The 22,520-nt window shown below is 43.3% G+C and overlaps 1 protein-coding gene across 4 annotated transcripts in view; it reads left to right on the forward strand.

Moving 5' to 3' along the window:
* The first annotated feature begins 214 nt into the window (after positions 1–214).
* ptprdb (protein tyrosine phosphatase receptor type Db) overlaps positions 215–22,520 on the forward strand; it is a 59,338-nt gene continuing 37,032 nt past the window's right edge. The window contains exons 1-8 of one of the 4 annotated variants that reach the window (XM_063008217.1): positions 215–362; positions 3,772–3,796; positions 8,041–8,116; positions 9,413–9,444; positions 19,830–19,973; positions 20,256–20,401; positions 20,570–20,711; positions 20,858–21,043. In XM_063008217.1, the coding sequence (XP_062864287.1) occupies positions 19,886–19,973; positions 20,256–20,401; positions 20,570–20,711; positions 20,858–21,043 (562 nt within the window). In that variant the 5' untranslated portion in view covers positions 215–362; positions 3,772–3,796; positions 8,041–8,116; positions 9,413–9,444; positions 19,830–19,885. Of the gene's footprint in view, positions 363–3,771; positions 3,797–8,040; positions 8,117–9,412; positions 9,445–14,003; positions 14,152–19,829; positions 19,974–20,255; positions 20,402–20,569; positions 20,712–20,857; positions 21,044–22,520 lie in introns of those variants that run through there. The other 3 variants (XM_063008214.1, XM_063008216.1, XM_063008215.1) reach the window with 3 other exon arrangements.

The raw sequence follows: 22,520 nt of genomic DNA on the forward strand, positions 1-22,520 counted from the left end.
ATTTCGGGATTGTACAGTATCGTGGAGAAGAAGGGGGGGGGGGGGCACTTACTTTCTCTCACCGGCGACGCTCGCTCGTCCTCCTCGCGTGTGCACGAGTGTGTGCGCGCGCGCGTGTGCGCGTGTAGTTTCTCTTCAGCTCCGCTCGCGCTGCTTCTTTCTTCACGCGATTCTCCGCTCGAGCGCTCTGACAGGATCAGAATCGTTTTAAAACGCTTAATTTTATATATTTTTTTTATAAATAAATCAACTAATTTTGACTTTTAAGGGACGCTGTGAGCTTTTGTCTCCTGTCTGGACCGAAGACAGACGGACTCCGTTCGGTTATTCTCCTTCCACCAAACATTAAACGGGACGTTGTGGTGAGTAAAATACTGAGGAACCTTCTAGAGTTCTAGATTTGAATAAAAATAAGAATAAAACCTTAATAACTTTAATTTAATGCTTATTTTATATCAGATACTGCTTTTATGTGTCGGTTTTCATGAGCTGAAGTAAAATACACGTTTTTTTTGTGGGTTAGGTGACCATTTCCACTCACAATCATCTCCTGAAGTGTTAGCATCGTTGCTAAAGTGTTTAAAATTGTGATAAACGCATTTTTGTTTCAAGTAAACACAATATTAATGTACATTTGAGGTATTTTACCAAGTAAAATCAAGTTGACCAGGCAAATCAGTCTACAATCGAATAAAAGTCGAAGAAAACGTGAGAAACACACTGCGTCCCAACTCTTCCTGATTTTTTTTTTGCATTTTCTCCCCCTTTAGCGCGTCCAATTATCCAATTTGCCTATGCCGAACTCCGAAGCTAACCCACATCCCCTCCGAAACATGAGCAGCAGCCGCCTGCATTTTTTCACCTACACATCAACGAGTGTTGCGCCACCTAGCGTTGCGTGCGGAGAGACACACCCTAAGAGCGCTCCTACCTCATCTCTTGTGCAGGCGCCTCTAATCAGCCATTTGGTGATTTGGTCGTGACTGCACCATTCCGACAGAGAGAGACCCACTTCCGGCCCCTTGTCCCGCCCCCCAGCTGAACAACCGGCCAATCGTTGTTCATGTAGCCACTCGGTAAGGCAGAGCTGGATTCGATACCATGTATCCGGAATCCAGCCCTGGTTGCAGCGCGTGTTTTTACCGCTGCGCCACCTGAGCGGCTTTTCCTGATTCGCCTTCGATTAAAAACAGGACACGGACGAATATTTCATGTTTAACCTGTTTTTATAGGCGTAGACTCATCCCTCGTGTGATTCCTGTAACACGTTTTTCTTAGGCGAACTAAGAATGCCAACGTATTCCATATTTGCTCCGCGTACCGACGTACCAGACCTGGCACATGCGGTCCCTACACACGATGCCCTCGGGATCGGCACTGAAAGTATCGGCGCCGACTGGCGTTAGCCCATCGTGTCCGTGTCCACGAAGACGTCGGTAGTGCACTGGCGTACTCGCTCCAAAACTTGTTGGCACCCTTGGTACTCCTTGAATTCACAATGATTCACCCTTGCAGTACCCTTGGGTACGTCTTGGCCTAAGAGTCGATCCAAAGCGACCTACAGTCTAAACAATCGAGGGTTTGCTCAAGGGTCCAACAGTGGCAACTTACTAGTCCAGTAACTTGCCTATCCTTGGTTTCCAGGTCCTTGTTCCAGGTACATTTGGACCATCGTTGGTCCACCATGGTTGTCTTAACCCTAAACCTTAGAGACTCTGGAGATATTGTTGGGGCAGGTTCCTACCCTGTTAACTCTATTTTAAACAAGTGCAAAAGTCAAGTGCAGTCTTGACTGAACAAGAGGTATCTGGTCGCCTCTCCTAAACATGACCCCAACCCTAGGATGAACTGGAACGTCCTTCGCAAGCCAGCTTCAGCGCCTGACCTCCCAAATGCTCATTTGACTCGTCAAATGTAAGGGGTGTCTCTATATTAACTTCTACAAATATGCCTGGGACGTCCAGCGGGGCAGCTGCAATAAAGTCTCGGGTAGAGGACCTGATTTTTCGGAGACTTGTCGGGAATACGAATCCCAGACTCGGATCTCCGAACTCAAGCGCTCTCGCCTCGCTCTGATGAAGTCGACGAGAGAGAGAGAGAGAGGTAGAGAACGAGGAGTGCTGGGATGACTTAGTCTTCCTCACCTTCAAAGTGACACCTCATCTGTTATCGTTAGGCACCGAGTCGAACGACTTTCGCGAGACGTGGGTGTGAGTGTGAGTGTGTGAAGACGGAATCAGAATGTGTGTGTGTCTCAGGAACTTCTGTGTTTTGCTTTGATGGATGGATTTGATTCTTTGAATCGGTATCTTGACCTACTCACACTCAGAAGTTACAGGGATTCAAGAGTCGATCGGTCAGACTTTTAAACTTGTTGGGGTCTAGGGTGGACGGCAATTGTCAAGATCGATTTTAACCAGTCCGACCAGGTGGCCCCCTCCGAGACATGTCCTTATGCCAACCTCTTCTTTTCCCCTACCAGAGATGGCTTCACATACTCAGACAAGAGTTATAGGGATTCAAGAGTCGACCAGGCAGACCTTTGAACTTCTTGGGGTCTAGCCCCTAACAAGGCTGTACTATGTGGTCAAAAGTGAGTGGACGCCAATTGTCAAGATCGGCTTTAACCAGTTCGACCAGGTGGCCCCCTCCAACACATGTCCATGTGCCAACCCATTCTTTTCTCCTACCAGAGAGGGATTACAGGGATTCAAGAGTCGACCAGGCAGATCTTTGAACTTCTTGGGAGGGGGTCTAGCCCCTAACAAGGCTATACTATGTGGTCAAAAGTGAGTGGACGCCAGTTGTCAAGATCAGCTTTAACCAGTTAGACCAAGTGGCCCCATCCGAAACATGTCCATGTGCCAACCGCTTCTTTTCCCCTACCAGAGATGGCTTTACATACTCACACAAGAGTTATAGGGATTCAAGAGTCGACCAGGCAGACCTCTGAACTTGTTGGGGAGGAGGGGGTCTAGCCCCTAACAAGGCTATACTATGTGGTCAAAAGTGAGTGGACGCCCATTGTGGTTCGGTGGAGTCTGCTAGCCTTAGACAATGCTTACTCACTTTCTTAACCGCTTATCCAATTAGGGTCCCGGGGGGTGTTGGAGTCTATCCCAGCTTTTCAATGGGCGCAAGGCACACAGTAACACCCTGGATGGGGCGCCAGTCCATCGCAGGGCAGACACACACACACACATACACACACCCATTCACCTATAGGGAAACCCACGCAGACACGGGGAGACGACCATAAGGCGACAGTGCTACCCACCAGGCCACCGTGCCGCCCCTAGACAATGCTGTTAACCCTTTATGAAACTTCCTTCAATGTTGGCACACGACCCTCCTGTAGAACCTTTAAGTTAACTGCTTGAGCCTACCTGTTCTACCAGGTGGCCCCCTCCGAGACATGTCCATGTGCCAACCGCTTCTTTTCCCCTACCAGAGATGGCTTCACATACTCATTCAAGAGTTATAGGGATTCAAGAGTCGACCGGTCAGACCTTTGAACTTCTTTGGGTCTAGCCCCTAACAAGGCTATACTATGTGGTCAAAAGTGAGTGGACGCCCATTGCCTTTTCGTTGTGGTTCGGTGGAGACTCTCAACCTTTCAATCGATAGCCCAAAGCTCCACCCACTAGGCTCCCACTGCCAAATATGGTTTCCCTCATCGCTGTTTATATTTAAGTTTATGACTTTCGGTGTGTAAAAAAATATAACTAACATTTATTTTCTCTCTCTCTCTCTGTGTGTGTTTTTTTCCAGACCAGCCGTGTGGAAGAACGTCGAGGTGAGTGAGAACGCGGTATTTTTACCGCGCGAGGAGAGAATGTTGACGGGTGCGCGAAACAGGGCGCGAAACGGGGAGGTGATGAGCAGAGCTCGACACTCCGCGGGGGTGATAATTCGATCCGCTCGGAGTCGGGAGGCAGGCGCGAGGAGAGAGATACCACACCGACGCCGAGATTGAAATTGATACCGATGCGAATAGGTCTATGGGAATTTGTGCCCGTTTGGCAGCTTTGCACTGCATCGGAACGTCGACTGGGAGCCTGGCCTTTTCGTCTGGCATTAGTGCCCATGAGCAATGATGTTGGGGTTTTTTGACACCCCAGTTATTCATTTATATGAAGGGAATTAAAAAACACGCAGTGAACGATAATTTTGAAAAATTAGTACATTAAATCCCGATGTATCAAATATGATACGAAACAAAACTCATTTCTTTTTCTTTTGTATTTCACAGAAGATCAAATAAACACTCAAAAGAGTTCAATTCGCGCCAAATAACGTGAGTCAACACCAAAGAGAAAAGTAGGGAAAGTGGTCTTGAACAAGTGTCCGCATACTTTCGGCCATAAAGTTCGTAGTAAAGTAGAGTATAGTATGTTAAGCTCTTGATATTTGTTCTGAAAAATGAAAGCCATCAAACAAGACCCGACTGGAAAGAGCGACAGCGCTTATTACATTCGGAGAGTCCCATGAACACCACTCGCGCTGTGAAGTACGGTGGTGGGAGCATCATGACGTGGGACTGCTTCTCTGCTGTGTTTCCCCACACAGCAGACTCACTCACTCACTTTCTTAACCGCTTATCCAATTAGGGTTCACACTGGGGGGAGGGGGTTCTTCAATGGGTGCTATTGACCTGGCCGGTGCGTCCAACAGACACAGTCAGGTACCAGGGTTGGAGCCTGTCCAAGTTCTTCAATGGGCGCAAGGCACACAGTGACGGTGCTACCGACCTGGCCGGTGCGTCCAACAGGCACAGTCAGGTACCAGGGTTGGAGCCTGTCCAAGTTCTTCAATGGGCGCAAGGCACACAGTGACGGTGCTACCGACCTGGCCGGTGCGTCCAACAGACACAGTCAGGTACCAGGGTTGGAGCCAGTCCAAGTTCTTCAATGGGCGCAAGGCACACAGTGACGGTGCTACCGACCTGGCCGGTGCGTCCAACAGACACAGTCAGGTGCCAGGGTTGGAGCCTGTCCAAGTTCTTCAATGGGTGCAAGGCACACAGCGACGGTGCTACCGACCTGGCCGGTGCGTCCAACAGACACAGTCAGGTGCCAGGGTTGGAGCCTGTCCAAGTTCTTCAATAGGCGCAAGGCACACAGCGACGGTGCTACCGACCTGGCCGGTGCGTCCAACAGGCACAGTCAGGTGCCAGGGTTGGAGCCTGTCCAAGTTCTTCAATGGGCGCAAGGCACACAGCGACGGTGCTACCGACCTGGCCGGTGCGTCCAACAGGCACAGTCAGGTGCCAGGGTTGGAGCCTGTCCAAGTTCTTCAATGGGCGCAAGGCACACAGTGACGGTGCTACCGACCTGGCCGGTGCGTCCAACAGGCACAGTCAGGTGCCAGGGTTGGAGCCTGTCCAAGTTCTTCAATGGGCGCAAGGCACACAGCGACGGTGCTACCGACCTGGCCGGTGCGTCCAACAGGCACAGTCAGGTGCCAGGGTTGGAGCCTGTCCAAGTTCTTCAATGGGCGCAAGGCACACAGCGACGGTGCTACCGACCTGGCCGGTGCGTCCAACAGGCACAGTCAGGTGCCAGGGTTGGAGCCTGTCCAAGTTCTTCAATGGGCGCAAGGCACACAGCGACGGTGCTACCGACCTGGCCGGTGCGTCCAACAGGCACAGTCAGGTGCCAGAACGGAACCGGTTCCAGAACCAGAGTTCTTTTGATGGTAAAAGCGCTATCTTAGTACCCGGGTACTCGTGTTTGATGGATTGGGGCGCTGTCTAGGGCGTATCGCCGTCTTGCCTGGTGACATCAGACCCCCCATGACCGTGACCGTCCGCTATAAGCGCTAAAGCTTAGAACGACACAGGAACGGTAAACGTCTCTGAGTTATTACTGGTTATAAGTGCTCTATAGTGCTGAAATTCAAACAGTTTGTCTCATTGGAGGCGCTTTGAGAACGTCGGCGATATCGCTGACGTACGCCTTAAGCGTCCACCAATCAGGGCGAATTAAAAATGAAAGCAGACGGCGCGGTTTCCCCAGAATCACCGAGGACGCCAATCCATTGCCGGGCGTCGGCCATCCTCCTCACACGTAGCCAATCACGCGCGTGTATGTAGACGCCCGACTGGTCGATGGCATTATCCCTCTATCCCGGCAGTAGTGGGTTAGTTTCGCGACCGACACACGCCCCCTCCTCAGTACCGGCCGCATCTTCTCACCTGCACGAGGCGAGTCCATATGCGGATCAGCCCTGTGCGCGGAGAGCCTCACCCTGATCCGCCACTTGAACTCCATTCATGACGTCGCTTTTCTGCATCGTCGCCTCCCGATGCATCTTTCCAGCAACAACCCGGGTGCAGCTACTCAGTCCACCAAACGCCCGCCACAGAGTTGAAGAACGCTGGCACCTAGAGTGTGAAACTTAAGATCACAAGATGATCCACCTCACGCCCTGTGGACTTTCTAGCGCATAATAAGAACCTTGTGTGAACAGAACTCTACCGTCGCTCTGTATGGCCAAAAGTGTTTGGACGCCTGACCACGAGCTTGTCGGACATCCTATTTCAAAAACAAACGGTATCAGGCATAACATTAAAACCACCTCCTTGTTTCTACACTCACTGTCCATTTTATCAGCTCCACTTACCATATAGAAGCACTTTGTAGTTCTACAATTACTGACTGTAGTCCATCTGTTTCCCTACATGCTTTGTTACCTCCTTTCATGCTGTTCTTCAATGGTCAGGACCCCCACAGAGCAGGTATTATTTAGGTGGTGGATGATTCTCAGCATTATTTGAACGATCCGATATCGATTCATATGAACGCGGGATCGATCTTTTAAATACGGTGCACACGGAAATCTGCCAGTGTTTTTTCATGCAACGAGATCTGACCTGCACATCAGTTCAGCATGGCAGAAGCTCAAGTTATGACCACTACACAACTTTCTGCACTGATTTTCGCTCGGCGACGGGTCGGCGCTAGGTTCGGGAGGAACTCGGCGTTCGCTCTGCGATCAAAACTCGGCTCTCGATCGATGTGAGAAACAGCGAGGGGAAACACGGGGGAGAGGTTGTAAACAGGTGGAGCGCAATATAGTTTCTATCAGAATACATCAGCACACACACGTGTTTTACAGTATTTCTGACCTGATCGTTCTCTACAAAACTAAATATTTATTAACCTCCAACTCACTATAGAATGAGCCATGCTGCTCGTGTTGCCAAATCCACTCGGATTCATTTATTTCATCAGCGCACAAACTTTGATCTCTCGCTACTTGTTGATGTGCATGTTTGGACGTGGTATCATTAAACCTTTCATCACTTCTCACGTGTGTTTTCGTGACACGAACGTCGTGTCGTGTAAACTTGGCATAAGCTGTTCAACAGCCAGGTGTATGTTTACATTACATTTACAATGTTGTAGCGTGTCAGACATAAAATAATAATAAAAAATGAATGTTACCGTTTTCTGTTTTGGATTAATTCTTTATGTAAACAAAATACACAAATATTTTTAATACTGAGCGTTCTTTGTACAATTATCACATTCGTTCTCTGAACATCTGCACATATTTAAACAAAACCTGTGAATGTAACTCAAATATTAACAGAAGTTTATTTCAAACAGTCATGGACAATTTAGTGTCTCCAATTCACCTCACTTGCACGTCTTTGGACTGTGGGAGGAAACCCACACAGACGCTGGGAGAACATGCAAACTCCACACAGAAAGGACCCGGACCCAGGACCTTCTTGCTGTGAGATGACAGTGCTACCCACTTAGCCAACGTGCCCCCCCCCCCTTTCTTGTAGAATTGTGCTTCGAATAAAGAACTTTATATTGACCAGATTGTTAGTTATTTACAAGTCAATATTGCCTATATGGACAGTGATAAAAAAAACAAACTTTTTTTCTGGAGCCCTGTCAAATGGACAGTGAGTGTAGAAACAAGGAGGTGGTTTTAATGTTCTGACTCAGGAATTAGAAAGGGCGTCCCAGTACTTTCGGAGTGTGTGTGTGTGTGTGTGTGTTTATAACGCCGTGTGTCTTCCAGGAGAATCCGAGGGAGTCCGTCTCGTCTCCGTCCGGCACCGGGAGACTTGGGTCCGTCCGTCTCGCCTGTAGCTCAGGTAAGCACCGCACGCACCCTTAGCGACACGTTAGGGAGGTCAACGTGGTGTGTGTGTGTGTGTGTGTGTGTGTAAATACGTCCGAAAGCGAGTTTTATAGAGCGTGCACCGATGCATTATTGAAAGCTACTCAGAAGCGCATCCCGCTCCTTCTGGCACCCGGGCGACGTAACGGACTAAAAATACACGTTTACCTCATCTGGTCCCCCCCCCCCCCCCCCGGCACTCCGCCCCACGACTTTGCGTCGTTCGTGTGGTTTTTCCCGCCGAATTCACACCCGGTCTAGACGCCTCATCTGGCTCCTCCCCGCTGGTTCTGATAGAGAGCCGTATCGCGCATGGAGAGTCGGAAGCCGGACTGCAGGTGCTAGACCGGCCTGCCTGCAGCTCAAACTCGTCTCACTGAGTAGGGTTTAGTGTCCCAAATACCATTCTATACAGTGAGTAGTGCACTAGATTCAATCCCGACTAGTTCGAGTGCACTTTGTAGGGTTCAGTGTGCAGATTCGGACGGGTTGAGAAGAGCTGCCGTGTCCCAAATACCATTCTATATAGTGAGTAGTGCGCTACTTCAAATTCCGACTATTTCGAGTGCACTGCGTAGGGTTTAGTCTGCAGATTTGGATTAAGACGCAGCCTTCATGTCGTCGCTGTATCAGAAGAGCTGCCGTGTCCCAAATACCATTGTATATACTGTACTGAGTAGTGCACTAGAGTAAATCCCGACTATTTCGAGTGCACTGTGTAGGGTTAAGTGTGCAGATTCGGATTAAGACGCAGCCTTCATGTCGTCGCTGTATCAGAAGAGCTGCCGTGTCCCAAATACCATTCTATATAGTGAGTAGTGTGCTAGATTAAATTCTGAATAATAGTGAAGCCACTATTTCGAGTGCACTGTGTAGGGTGTAGTGTGCAGATTTGGATTAAGACGTAGCCTTCATGTCGTCGCTTTATCAGAAGAGCTGCCGTGTCCCAAATACCATTCTGTATACTGTAGTGAGTAGTGCACTAGAGTAAATCCCGACTATTTCGAGTGCACTGTGTAGGGTTAAGTGTGCAGATTCGGATTAAGACACAGCCTTTATGTCGTCTGGGTTGAGAAGAGCTGCCGTGTCCCAAATACCATTCTATATAGTGAGTAGTGTGCTAGATTAAATTCTGAATAATAGTGAAGCCACTATTTCGAGTGCACTGTGTAGGGTTTAGTGTGCAGAATCAGACGCAGCCTTTACTTCTTCAAATACTTCTGGTCACCGCATCAAGCCGTTCACTGCGTCTCCTCTTGTTTTCTTTCAGGTCCTGTAGTTTGAAGATGCAGCATTAGAAAGGTAAGAACTAGATCGAAGCATGCAAATCCACTTACTGCAATCCTGCTTGTCTTTAGAACTCATGCTGAGGGGGGCGTCATCCGAATCTGCACACTAAACCCTACACAGTGCACTCGAAATAGTGGCTTCACTATTATTCAGAATTGAATCTAGTGCACTACTCACTATATAGAATGCTATTTGGGACACAGCAGCTCTTCTGATACAGCAACATAAAGGCTGCGTCTGAATCTGCACCCTAAACCCTACACAGTGCACTCAAAATGCACTCACAGCCCAGCTTTGAGACCCGGGTTCGAATCGTGTTAAGTGAAGGTAGCATGTAGCGACAGCGACACCTGCTGTCTGTGTGGGATAAAAGAGTCGATGTTTTATGTTGATTCGAACCACGTCTTCATAGACGCCCGACCGGCCGACAGCACCTGTGATGGTGGTGCACAGCTTCAGCCAGCAGACCGCATGAAGCAGGATCGACTGTAATAAACCCAACGATTGCAAAAAAACTGAAGCACCGAGGTGAGCGTAAAATAAATAAATAAATGAATGAATAATAAATAAAAAATAAATAAGTAAATAAATAATAAATACAGTAAATTAATAAATATGTAAATAAATAAATAAATACGTTAAATAAATAAATAATAATTAAATAAATAAATAAGTAAATATATAAATACAGTAAATTAATAAATATGTAAATAAATACGTTAAATAAATAAATAATAATTAAATAAATAAATAAGTAAATATATAAATACAGTAAATTAATAAATATGTAAATAAATAAATAAATAAATACGTTAAATAAATAAATAATAATTAAATAAATAAATAAGTAAATATATAAATACAGTAAATTAATAAATATGTAAATAAATAAACATGTTAAATAAATGAATAATAAATAAATACATTAACTAAATATATAAATAAGTAAATAAATAAATACAGTAAACTAATACATATGCAAATAAATAAATAAAACAAATAAATAAATGAATAGTAAATAAATAAATAAACGAGTAAATAAATACATAAAAAATATATAAATAAGTAAATAAATAAATACATTCAATAAATAAATAAATACATTCAATAAATAAATAAATACAGTAAATTAATAAATAAATAATAAATAAATCAAATAAATCAGCACGGGTGTGCATAAAATAAATAAGTAAATAAATATGTAAATAAATAAATACAATAAAATAAATAAATAAGTAAATGAATAAATACGTAAAAAGTAAATAAATAAATAAGTAAATGAATAAGTAAATAAATAAACAAGTAAATAAGTAAATAAGTAAATAAATAAGTAAAAAAATAAATAAGTAAATGAATGAATAAGTAAATAAATAAATAAGTAAATAAATAAGTAAATGAATGAATAAATAAGTAAAAAAATAAATAAGTAAATGAATGAATAAATAAATAAATAAACAAGGAAATAAGTAAATAAATAAATTAATAAGTAAATGAATAAATAAGTAAATAAATAAATAAGTAAATGAATAAAAAAGTAAATAAATAAATAAATAAATAAGTAAGTAAATAAATAAATAAGTAAATGAATGAATAAGTAAATGAATGAACAAGTAAATAAGTAAAAAAATAAATAAGTAAATAAATAAATAAGTAAAAAAATAAATAAGTAAATAAATAAATAAGTAAATGAATAAATAAGTAAATAAATAAATAAGTAAATGAATGAATAAGTACATGAATAAATAAGTAAATAAATAAATAAGTAAATGAATGAATAAGTACATGAATAAACAAGTAAATAAGTAAATAAATAAATAAGTTAAAAAAAAAAAGTAAATGAATAAATAAAAAGAAAGAAGACGCTCTTTATTCAGCTGGTTGAGATGACCGTTCCGCCGCTCGTCTCTCCTCAGACCCCCCGAGGATTCTCACAGTGAGGAGGAGATTTTCTCTCCGTTATTACATTAGTGGGAAGCGGAGTGAGATTCTTTTAGATCCTCCCCTGTGGGTTATAATGCGTTATTAACCACATTTCTACATGATGAAAGCGGATGGTCGAAAGTACGTAGACGCCTGATCGTGAGCTGGTCGGACGTCTGTATGTAGTGAGTGGTGCACTAGGTTACATTCAGAGTAATAGTGAAGCCACTAGTTCGAGTGCACTGTGTAGGGTTCAGCGTGCAGATTCAGACACAGCCTTCATGTCGTCGCTGTATCAGAAGAGCTGCTGTGTCCCAAATACCATTCTATATAGTGAGTAGTGCACTAGATTAAATCCTGAATAATAGTAAAGACACTAGTCTGAGTGCACTGTGTAGGGTTTAGGGTGCAGATTTAGATGCAGCCTACTGTGGGAATTTGTGCCCATTCGGTACTACCGACCCACCTGAACAAGCACAAATCCCCACAGACACACTCCAGAGGACTGAACAAACACAACTTTCATCAATTGCTTAGACCTGGTCAGGGTCGCGGTGGGTCCGGTGCGAGGCGGGAATACCCCAGAGGGGACGCCGATTCATCAAGGACCCTCAGCCCCCCCCACCCCTTTTCAGTCATATTTTATATATTAAATCTTTCATTTAATTTCCATCAGTTGCGTCATCCTGGTCAGGGTCGCGGTGGGTCTGGGCACGATGCAGTGGTAACACACCCCGGACAGGAAATCTAATCCATCACGGACCCTCAGCCCCGCCCCCCTTTGTTTTATTCATGCATTAAATGAAAGGCTTCAATTCATTTTCATCAAGTGTGTCATCCTGGTCAGGGTCGCGGTGGGTCCGGTGCGAGCTAAAAAAAAAAAAAAAGATACCCCAAACGGGATTCCAGTCCATCACGGACCCTAAGCCACGCCCCTCCCTTTCTTAATCATATTTTGTGAATTAAATCTTTCATTTCATTTCCGTCAATTGCTTAGACCTGGTCAGGGTCGCGGTGGGTCCGGTGTGAAGCAAGTACACCTCAAACAGGACGTCGATCCATCACCTACTTTTTCATTTAGATCTTGAATGAAATACTCAATTCCGTTTCAATAAAACCGCTTTATCTCGGCCAGGGTCGCGGTGGGTCCCTCCCTGGAATGATGAGCTGAATCAGTCGGGTGCGTTCGGTTTCCATTCTAATAATAGAGCGATAGTAGCGGCCAGAGCCGTAGATAGAGAGAGTTGCGACACTCCTTGATCTCGCCGCTACGCGGTCACGTGGTTCATGTAACCCTCAATAGTTCCAAACAAACCCGGCGCTGTCATGTTCTCAAATGGGACAGGCAGCAGTAAATGAAATATTAAACGGCAAATAATAAACATTTGTACAATTTCTGGGTATTTTCAACTGCGTTTACATTTACTGCATCTGCTTTAATGTCAATTTGGTATATAAAGTGGAAGATTGATGTTTATAATGACTTGTTAATAGGTCGTTCTTGTTAACACACAGTACATTATATTAGCATACATTACATAATGCGATATCCTTAAGTAGTAGAGACAATATACAGTATAGACATTAAAGTTTTTTATGTTTTGATTTTTGCATAAACTAATCTCCCTTCACTTTCCTGAGGATTCATAATAATAATCATTTTTGCTAAACACTAAGTCATGTGCTGGATTCATAAGGTTTACCTGCACTGAATGAACAGATTGATAAACACATTACCGTACCAAAAACATTATAGTGCAGGTACATGAAAAAGCATTCATTCATCTCTTATTTCATGAGTGATTAATAATTGATTCCTACATGTAATACATTAATGAATTCATTATGAATATGCACTAGTTCATTTTGTCTAATGTAAGTGGTGGACAAGGTAGACAAACCATGTAGTTGAGTTAAAGTAGAGATATCCAAGGTAACATATTACTCCAGTAAAAGTAGTAGTAAAAGTAAAAATACTCTTTACCTCCACTAAAGTACTAAACTAAATTTACCTTCAAATGTACTTAAGTATGAAAGTAAAAGTATAATGATTTATTGTGGTTCTAATGTTTTATGATCATTTCTGTAACAAGACTCTTGATTAATCAACTCATTTTAGGTGAAAAGACTCGTGTGTCATTAATTAAGCTTAACTGACTAAGCTAAATTGGGTTATACCTATTAATTAAGATAAACATGTAACATTTAGTGCTGAGCAAATGCTAAACAATAACAGTATTAAGTATATTAATGACATTAAATTCATAATTTTTTTAAAACAAAGCAACATACAGCTAAAAATGTTTGATAAGTAGTGGAAATGAATGGGGCTCTATGGGATGTTTGGAACTATACAGAGCTCCACAACCCGGAAGCTGGGCAGAAAAAATGTCCCGCCCCCTTTCCAACGGTTCCCTATGGGAGTGTCGCCACTCTGTTCTCTCTACCGCTCTGGTAGCGGCCAATAGGAGCGCGTCACGAGCCGTACGTCACACAGCTCCCGGATTGTGTGCGCGCGCCTGTGTGTGTGTGTGTGTGTGTGTGTGCGCGCGCGAGACAGAGCGAGAGAGAGACTATCAGCGCGCGCAGCATCTGTTCGAACAGCGCTACTGCGCTCGCGCGTTTGACTGAGGAAAAAAAAACGGTCGCTCGGCGATTTCCCGCCCAAAATAACGGTTTTTAACGGTTTTTATCATCAAAACTGGCGCGAAAACGGATTTGTAATGGATTTCTGTCGGTCCTTTTGGCTTTGTTACCGTGAGATGAGGCTGGCAGACTGAAGACAGGGATGTGGGTCAGGTAGGTGATGGTCGAGTCTCAGATTCTATACAATTCCTCACAGGTTTTCAAAAAAAAAAAAAAAGGTCAGCTTCGATTTATGGTTCAATTTTTTGAATTCTGTTGTGTTTGAATCCCAGTCCAGCATGAACAGCTCAGCTATTTTCACTCCTGCCTCAGGATTTGGAATGTAGGTGTGTGTGGTAGCATCGTGGTTAGCATTTTTCATCCCTGTTCCTTCAGCCATTCCACCTCATAAATACCTCAGGTTTTGGCTGTAAAAGCTCTTTTAGCGGCTCCTGCTTCAAAAAAAGACAAGCTAGTCAGTTTTGCTACTCTTCATTTGAAGAATTTTCAAGATTTTACCACAGAAATCCCAAGGGTACCTTGAAACTCTTGAAACTCGACGTCAATCGGTTCTGGGAGCGGCGCTGACTTTAAAACGTTGAGTTCTGAGGTATTTTTTCTCATAAGGATGTTTGCGTAGAACAGCATCTATTTTAGGCTCATGTAAAATAATGAGGTTTTGGACTCTTGCACTGAAAATACCACAAGTCTAATATAAACACACTGAATTTCAGTGTTTCTCAGAAGCTCGAGTTATTTCAACTCTTATTTAACTGAACTTTTGGAACACTTATGCATTTCTCTCCCAATTTAGTGTCTTCCACTGCCGGAGATTCCGGTTGTGTCCAAGGATTGTATTTGGAAAGCACCAAAAACAGACAAAACAAAACATCAAAACCAGACAAAATAGAAACAGACAAAACACAAAAAAACAGACAAAACGTCCAAACAAACAAAACATAAAAAAACAGACAAAACGTCCAAACACACAAAACAAAAACAGACAAAACAAAACAGACAAAACACCAAAAGCAAACAAAACATCAAAAGCAAACCATCAAAAACAGACAAATCATCAAAACATTGAAAACAGCAAAAACAGACAAAACAAAAACAGACAAAACAAAAACATCAAAAGCAGACAAAACAAAACACCAAAAGCAGACAAACAAAAATAGACAAAATGTCCAAATAAACAAAACACCAAAAGCAGACAAAAGAGACAAAGCAAAACACAAAACAGACAAAACAAAAACAGACTAAATAGCAAAACAGACTAAACAAAAACAGCAAAAACAGACAGAACAAAAACATCAAAAGCAGACAACAAAACAGACAAAACAAAAAAAACAGACAAAACAAAAACAGACAAAATGTCCAAACAAACAAAACACCAAAAGCAGACACACCAGAAACAGACAAAGCAAAACACAAAACAGACAAAACAAAAACATCAAAAACAGACAAAATAGCAAAACAAAAACAGACAAAACAACAACACCAAGAGCAGACAAAACTAAAACAGCAATAACAGACAAAACGTTGACTTTAAAACACGTTGAGTTTTGAGGTATTTTTTCTCATAAGGATGTTTGGGGAAACCTGTTAATGCGTCAACGGTCCTGTAGAGCTGCAGATATTTTAGTCTCATGTAAAATAATGAGGTTTTTGACTCTTAAACACTGAAAATAACACAAATATAAAATAAACACACTGAATTTCAGTGTTTCTCAGAAGCTGGAGCTGTAACACAAGTTTAAAAGTGAAACAGGGAGGAGAATCCAGATAAACACAGATACATGTGGAGCTGTAACCCTGGATCTGACGCTTATTCCACACTGATGCAGGTTCGTCTCGTATTCGCACTTTGATGACGTTTTACCGCACCAATCAAGCCGAGCGCTGAACAATACAGAAACGTTGAGTTTAAAGGAAACGTTGAGTTTAAAGGTATCTCTGTGATTCCTCGTACAGTATGAATTTTTCATATACCGCCATACGGTAGCACAGTTCATTTTAACAGATATACACCGATCAGTCATAACATTAAAACCACCTCCTTGTTTCTACACTCACTGTCCATTTTATCAGCTCCACTTACCATATAGGAGCACTTTGTAGTTCTGTACAAGTACTGACTGTAGTCCATCTGACTGTCTACTGACTGTAGACAAAACAAAAACTCCAAAAACAGACAAAACATTAAAACAGACAAAACAAAAACATCAAAAGCAGACAAAATAAAAGCAAAAAAACCGTCAAAAACAGACAAAACATCAAAAGCAGACAAAATAAAAGCAGACAAAACAGACGAAACAAAAACTTGTGAAATCTCTGTAAAAATCTCATTCACATATTATTCAGGTTTTATTTTATTTATTGGTGTCCCATCTCTTTTGAAAGCGAGTGAAGCTTCCAAGTAAAAAACAAGCGTCTTGGCTGCTGTGTTGGTTCTTCTCATCTTGACGTGGTTGTGTTGTTTCATTTCCCCTCTAATAGCTGTAGCCGATGCGTCCACATTATTTATCTTTATTTCGCGCGGTAGGAGGCCAAAGGCTAGCACATCATTCTTCCACGGCACATAAAACCACGCCGCCACTTCTTTTCAATCTGCTGCTCTCACGCCGATATTAGCCGGACCCAACACGAGAGCGACACGGGCTGATAGCAAAAAGACACATAAGTCATTCATTCCGCTCTCTCGTGCTAATTAGCATCGGCGGTGGAATAAACAACGCACAGTTTCAGCGACACATGGCTGGTCTTTAGAGAGCGGTTATATAAAGCTAATTATACTTTTTAAACAGAAATCATTGCTTGAGTTCAGTCATAGCCCAACATTCCAGTTCACGAAGCTAATATAGAAACGTTCTGTTCATTTCAACCAAAAATAAATCCGTTCCAAACCCGGAACTTTTGTTTCTAGCAGGTTTTTCAGCACAACATCTGTGAGCGTGTCACCAGTAGTTAGTTAACACCAAAAAATCAGACAAAACAAAACAGTTGAAGCATACAAAACAGAAACAGACTAAACAAAACATCAAAAGCAGAAAAAACTAAATAGATAAAATAGAAACAGACAAAACTAAAATAGATCAAACTAAATAGATTAAACAAAAACACAGAAAACAGAATTAACAAAAACACAGAAAACAGATCAAACAAAAACAAACAAAACAAAAACACCAAAAGCAGACAAAACAAAAATAGATAAAACAAAAACATACAAATCAAAAACACAAAAAGCAGACAAAACTAAAATAGATAAAACAAAAACATACAAAACAAAAACACCAAAAGCAGACATAATAAAAAATATATCAAACGAAAACAGATTAAAAAAACAGAAAACAGACAAAACAAAAACACCAAAAGCAGACAAAACAAAAATAGATCAAACAAAAACAAACAAAACAAAAACACCAGAAGCAGACAAAACAAAATAAATAAAACAAAAACATACAAAACAAAAACACCAAAAGCAGACAAAACAAAAATATATCAGACACAAACAGACAAAACAGAAAACAATAAAACTAGATAAAATAAAAACAGACACAACAAAAATAGATCAAACAAAAACAGAAAACAGATACACAAAAACACCAAAATAGATCAAACAAAAACAGAAAACAGATAAACAAAAACACCAAAATAGATCAAACAAAAACAGATAAAACGAAAAAACACAGAAAACAATAACAGACAAAACAAAAACAAATAAAACTAAAATACCAAAAACAGAAAAAACAAACACAGACAAAACTAACTAAGCTAAAACATTAAAACCAGACAAAACAAAAGATCTTGATCGGGGGGGAAGGGGGGGGGGGTTGTGTTAGGGTAACCTGGTTAGCTTTTCCACACCTTCAAACCCTGGATCCCAGTGTTAGTGGATCCCAGCGTTAGTGGATCCCAGCGTTAGTGGATCCCAGCGCTAGTGGATCCCAGTGTTAGTGGATCCAGCGGTAGTGGATCCCAGCGTTAGTGGATCCCAGCGGTAGTAGATCCCAGCGTTAGTGGATCCCAGCGGTAGTGGGTCCCAGCGGTAGTGGATCCCAGTGTTAGTGGATCCCAGCGTTAGTGGATCCCAGCGGTAGTGGATCCCAGTGTTAGTGGATCCCAGCGGTAATGGATCCCAGCGGTAGTGGATCCCAGCGTTAGTGGATCCCAGGGTTAGTGGATCCCAGTGTTAGTGGATCCCAGCGGTAGTGGATCCCAGCGGTAGTGGATCCCAGTGTCAGTGGGTAGCAGATTGACCACTGCTGGTGTTTCATGTTGATGTGGATTTATATTTAGTGTTTGTACAGTCAGTACAGAACCGAGTCCTGGTTTTAGACCCGGTTTAACGTCGCACCCACCGAGCTCGTTATGATTTTATTCTCAGTCTGATAACCAGATTCTCTCCATCATTAATCATCATCGTTTCTTCTCCTCTTTATTCCTCCACTTTCTTTGGCGTTCTTTAGCGCTACGATCCGCGTAGCTAAATCCCGAGTCCATTAATAACAGGGATCAGAGCGGCCCCGTTTTAATACACTCGATGACAGATGCACATGCCCACACACACACACACACACACTCACACACACACACACACACACACACTCACACACACACACACACACACACACACACACACACACACTCACACACACACACACACACACACACACACTCACACTCACACACACACACACACACACACTCACACACACACACACACACACACACACACACACACACACTCGCGTTCTCTCTCTATAATCCGCTGACATTTCTGGATAAATTCTCATTATACATTTATGTGTGAGCTGGTCTCATGACTGCGTTTCTCCTCCACGCCGAGGCTTTTAGCGGCCGTTCTGTGCTTTCGTTTTGGGGTGGGGCGTGTCCACGTGGGCCCGCACTCCGTTTTTGTATCATGGGGGGTCTTTCTTTAGGCCTGCTGTCGAGCACTTCATTAGGAACGCCTGTCTGGTACGTACACGCATCGATGATTTTATAAGCTGCACCTACCATACTGTGAACTTTGTGGGTATACAATGACTGACTGTAGCCCATCTGCAGCAATCGAAAGGGACCCGGAAAAAACACCACCTCCACACCCCCCTTATCCCGAACCAGATCTAGTCGTACAAATCCAGCCACCTCCCGACATCTGTTTAGTTCTGTCTGCTTTTGCTGTTTTCTTTCGTCTGCTTTTGCTGTTTTTGTTTTGTCTGTTTTTGGTGTTTTTGTTTTGTCTGCTTTTGCTGTTTTTGTTTTGTCTGCATTTGGTGTTTTTGTTTTATCTGCTTTTGGTGTTTTGTCTGCATTTAGTGTTTTGTTTTGTTTGCATTTGGTTGTTTTGTTTTGTCTGCATCTGGTTGTTTTGTTTTGTCTGCTTTTGGTGTTTTTGTTTTATCTGCTTTTGGTATTTTTGTTTTATCTGCTTTTGGTGTTTTGTCTGCATCTGGTTGTTTTGTCTGCATTTGGTTGTTTTGTTTTGTCTGCTTCTAGTTGTTTTGTCTGCATTTGGTTGTTTTTATGTTTTTTGTCTGCTTTCATAATGTTTTTTGTTTTGTCTGTTTTTGGTGTTTTTATGTTTTTAGTTTTGTCTGCTTTTGGTGTTTTGTTTTGCCTCTTATCAAACAAAACACCCAAAGGCAGACAAAACAACCAAATGCAGACAAAACAAAATGCTAAAAACACTGAGTGAGAATGGGGGGGGGGGGTCCACTTTCCCAACACTTCCTGTAACACATACCTAACATCTCCCTCCCGCTTTTACTGTATCATTAGCTTTAGCAATTAGCTTTGTTTTGTGCAGCGTGCAACCTGTGCCCGTGTGTGTTTTCTATCTCCGCCAGGTTATGAGCGCCACTAGAGGTCGGTGATCCGGAGCCGGGAACGAGCCGACGTGAGGATGGCCCGAGGTCACGTGATGTTCCGAGCCGACGTCCGGCTTCTGCTGTCAGTTCTGCTGAGCGTGCCGCCGCTAACCCACGCTCAGAGTGAGTGTCTCATCAGCACCCGCTTTGGGACTGGTCTGGGCTGCTGGCAGGCCGGTCTAGCACCTGCACTGGGGTTTTTTTAATGCATTGCAATCAAGGAGGGTATATTCGCCTGGCCACGCCCCCTCTTTTTCCCCACCCAGCGGACTTGATGGCCAATTTTTTCTGCACTGCCAATGGCGCCCAGCCCAGCCTGAGCGTAGAACTCTCACCCATCCTCTGCACATGCTCAGATCGTCTCCGTCTCACCTTCCCTAACTCTGTCTCTTCGTTCCGCCTCAGGCCCTCCCCGCTTCGTCCAGATGCCGACTGACCAGACGGGCGTGCAGGGCGGCGTGGCCTCGTTCGTGTGCCAGGCCGCGGGGGAGCCGCAGCCCCGAATCTCTTGGAGCAGGAAGGGCAAAAAGGTCACCAACCAGAGGTTCGAGGTGAGTCCGCGCGCACATCTCAAGTGCACGGACAATGATTGGCTCATTTGAAGGAGGGGGGCGGGACGTAAGGGTCTCCGTGCGCGATACAGATCTCCAGCAGCAGTACAGGGTAACTGGGTATGACTAAATTGTAAGGAATAGCTCTCTCTCCGTCTTCCGCTCCAGGTGATCGACTTCGAGGACGGCTCTGGTTCGGTGATGCGGGTGCAGCCGCTGCGGACCCCGCGCGACGAGGGCGTGTACGAATGCGCCGTGTCCAACGAGGCCGGCGAGATCAGCGCCTCCGCCCAGCTCACCGTGCTGCGCGGTGAGCACTCGTTTCTTTTTCTGGGTGCGGTGACGGACCGCGTGGAGTGACGACGGTTTTCCGAAGTGCTACCAATCTACTATCTTCTCAGCATGGTGTGGGAATAGCATATGTCTAAATCCACTGTGTGTGTGTGTTCGTCACAGAGGACCAGCTTCCTCCCGGCTTCCCATCTATAGACATGGGCCCGCAGCTGAAGGTGGTGGAGCGCTCCCGCACCGCCACCATGCTGTGCGCGGCCAGCGGCACCCCGGACCCGGAGATCACCTGGTTCAAGGACTTCCTGCCCATCGACACGCGCACCAACAGGCGCATCAAACAGCTTCGCTCAGGTATGGCGTTGTAGAGTTTAGCTACTTTATCTGTATGACTAAATTACGACCGCTTTGTTATTTGGAGGGACCATCCAGCTCCAAAAAAATGTGCACGGCGATGCACGTGGCGGTGCCGTCCAGCTCACGTGCCTCACGAGAGGTCAGCTGACAAATTCCTACAGATCAGGGAACAGTTTGTGATTGTTTGTAGTTGTTTCTCAACATCGCCCCGGTTAAGAGCTGATGTGGAAACGCTGCCATCTAGTGGAGCAAGTCACAAAATCGACAAGCATTGTGGGAGATGTAGTTTATGTACGATTATACGATGTATTTTAAGCTCTTGTGGGCCAAAAGAAGACAAAACAAAAGCAGACAAAACAAAACCACTAAAAATAGACAAAACATCTAAAACAGACAAAACAAAAACACCAAAAGCAGACAAAACAAAAACAGACAAAACAAAAACAGACAAAAGCTGACAAAACAAAAACAGACAAAAGCAGAGGAAACAAAAATAGAACAAACAAAAAACAAACAAACACAAATAGCAGACAAAACAAAAACAGACAAAACTAAACAAAAACAGTCAAAACTAAACATCAAAGCAGACAAAACATCAAACAACAAACAAAAGCAGATCAAACAGACAAAACACCAAAAGCATACAAAACAAAAACAGCAAAAACAGACAAAACAAAACACCAAAAGCAGACAAAACAAAAACAAGCAAAAACAGACAAAACAAAAATGCTGAAAATAGACAAAACAACCAAAAGCAAACAAAACACCAAAAGCAGACTAAACAAAAACAGACAAAACATCAAAAACAAATAAAACACCTAAGGCAGACAAAACAAAAACAGACAAAGCAATAACAGACAAAACAAAAACAGACCAAATAAAACAAAAACAGACAAAACAAAACATCAAAGCAGACAAAACATCAAAAACAGACAAAAGCAGATCAAACAGACTAAACACCAAAAGCATACAAAACAAAAACAGACAAAACAAAACAATGAAAGCATACAAAACAAAAACAGACAAAACAAAAACACTGAAAATAGACAAAACACCAAAAGCAAACAAAACACCAAAAGCAGACTAAACAAAAACAGACAAAACATCAAAAACAAACAAAACACCAAAAGCAGACAAAACAAAAACACTAAAAAAATAGATAAAACATCAAAAGCAGACAAAACATCAAAACAGGCAAAACAAAAGCAGACAAAACAAAAACAGCCAAAACAAAACCCCTGTCACCGCCGGTCAGTCGTGTAGTGTGAAATCCACGACGACCTGAAAGACTCCCGGTTACTAGAGATCCAGATGTGTAGTGTGACCTGTACAGCGACCTGCACAGCTGGGGAGTGGCGCGGGTGGGAACTCGGCGTAAGTGTAGTGGTCAGTAATCAGGTGGGTCTGTGGCCACCTGTCCACCGTCGGGAGAGGTTCGGACACGCCCGGGGCGTCGCCGCGCACATTTCCGGGG

Source organism: Trichomycterus rosablanca, chromosome 14, assembly GCF_030014385.1.
Source record: "Trichomycterus rosablanca isolate fTriRos1 chromosome 14, fTriRos1.hap1, whole genome shotgun sequence".
Classification (NCBI taxonomy): Eukaryota; Metazoa; Chordata; class Actinopteri; order Siluriformes; family Trichomycteridae; genus Trichomycterus; species Trichomycterus rosablanca.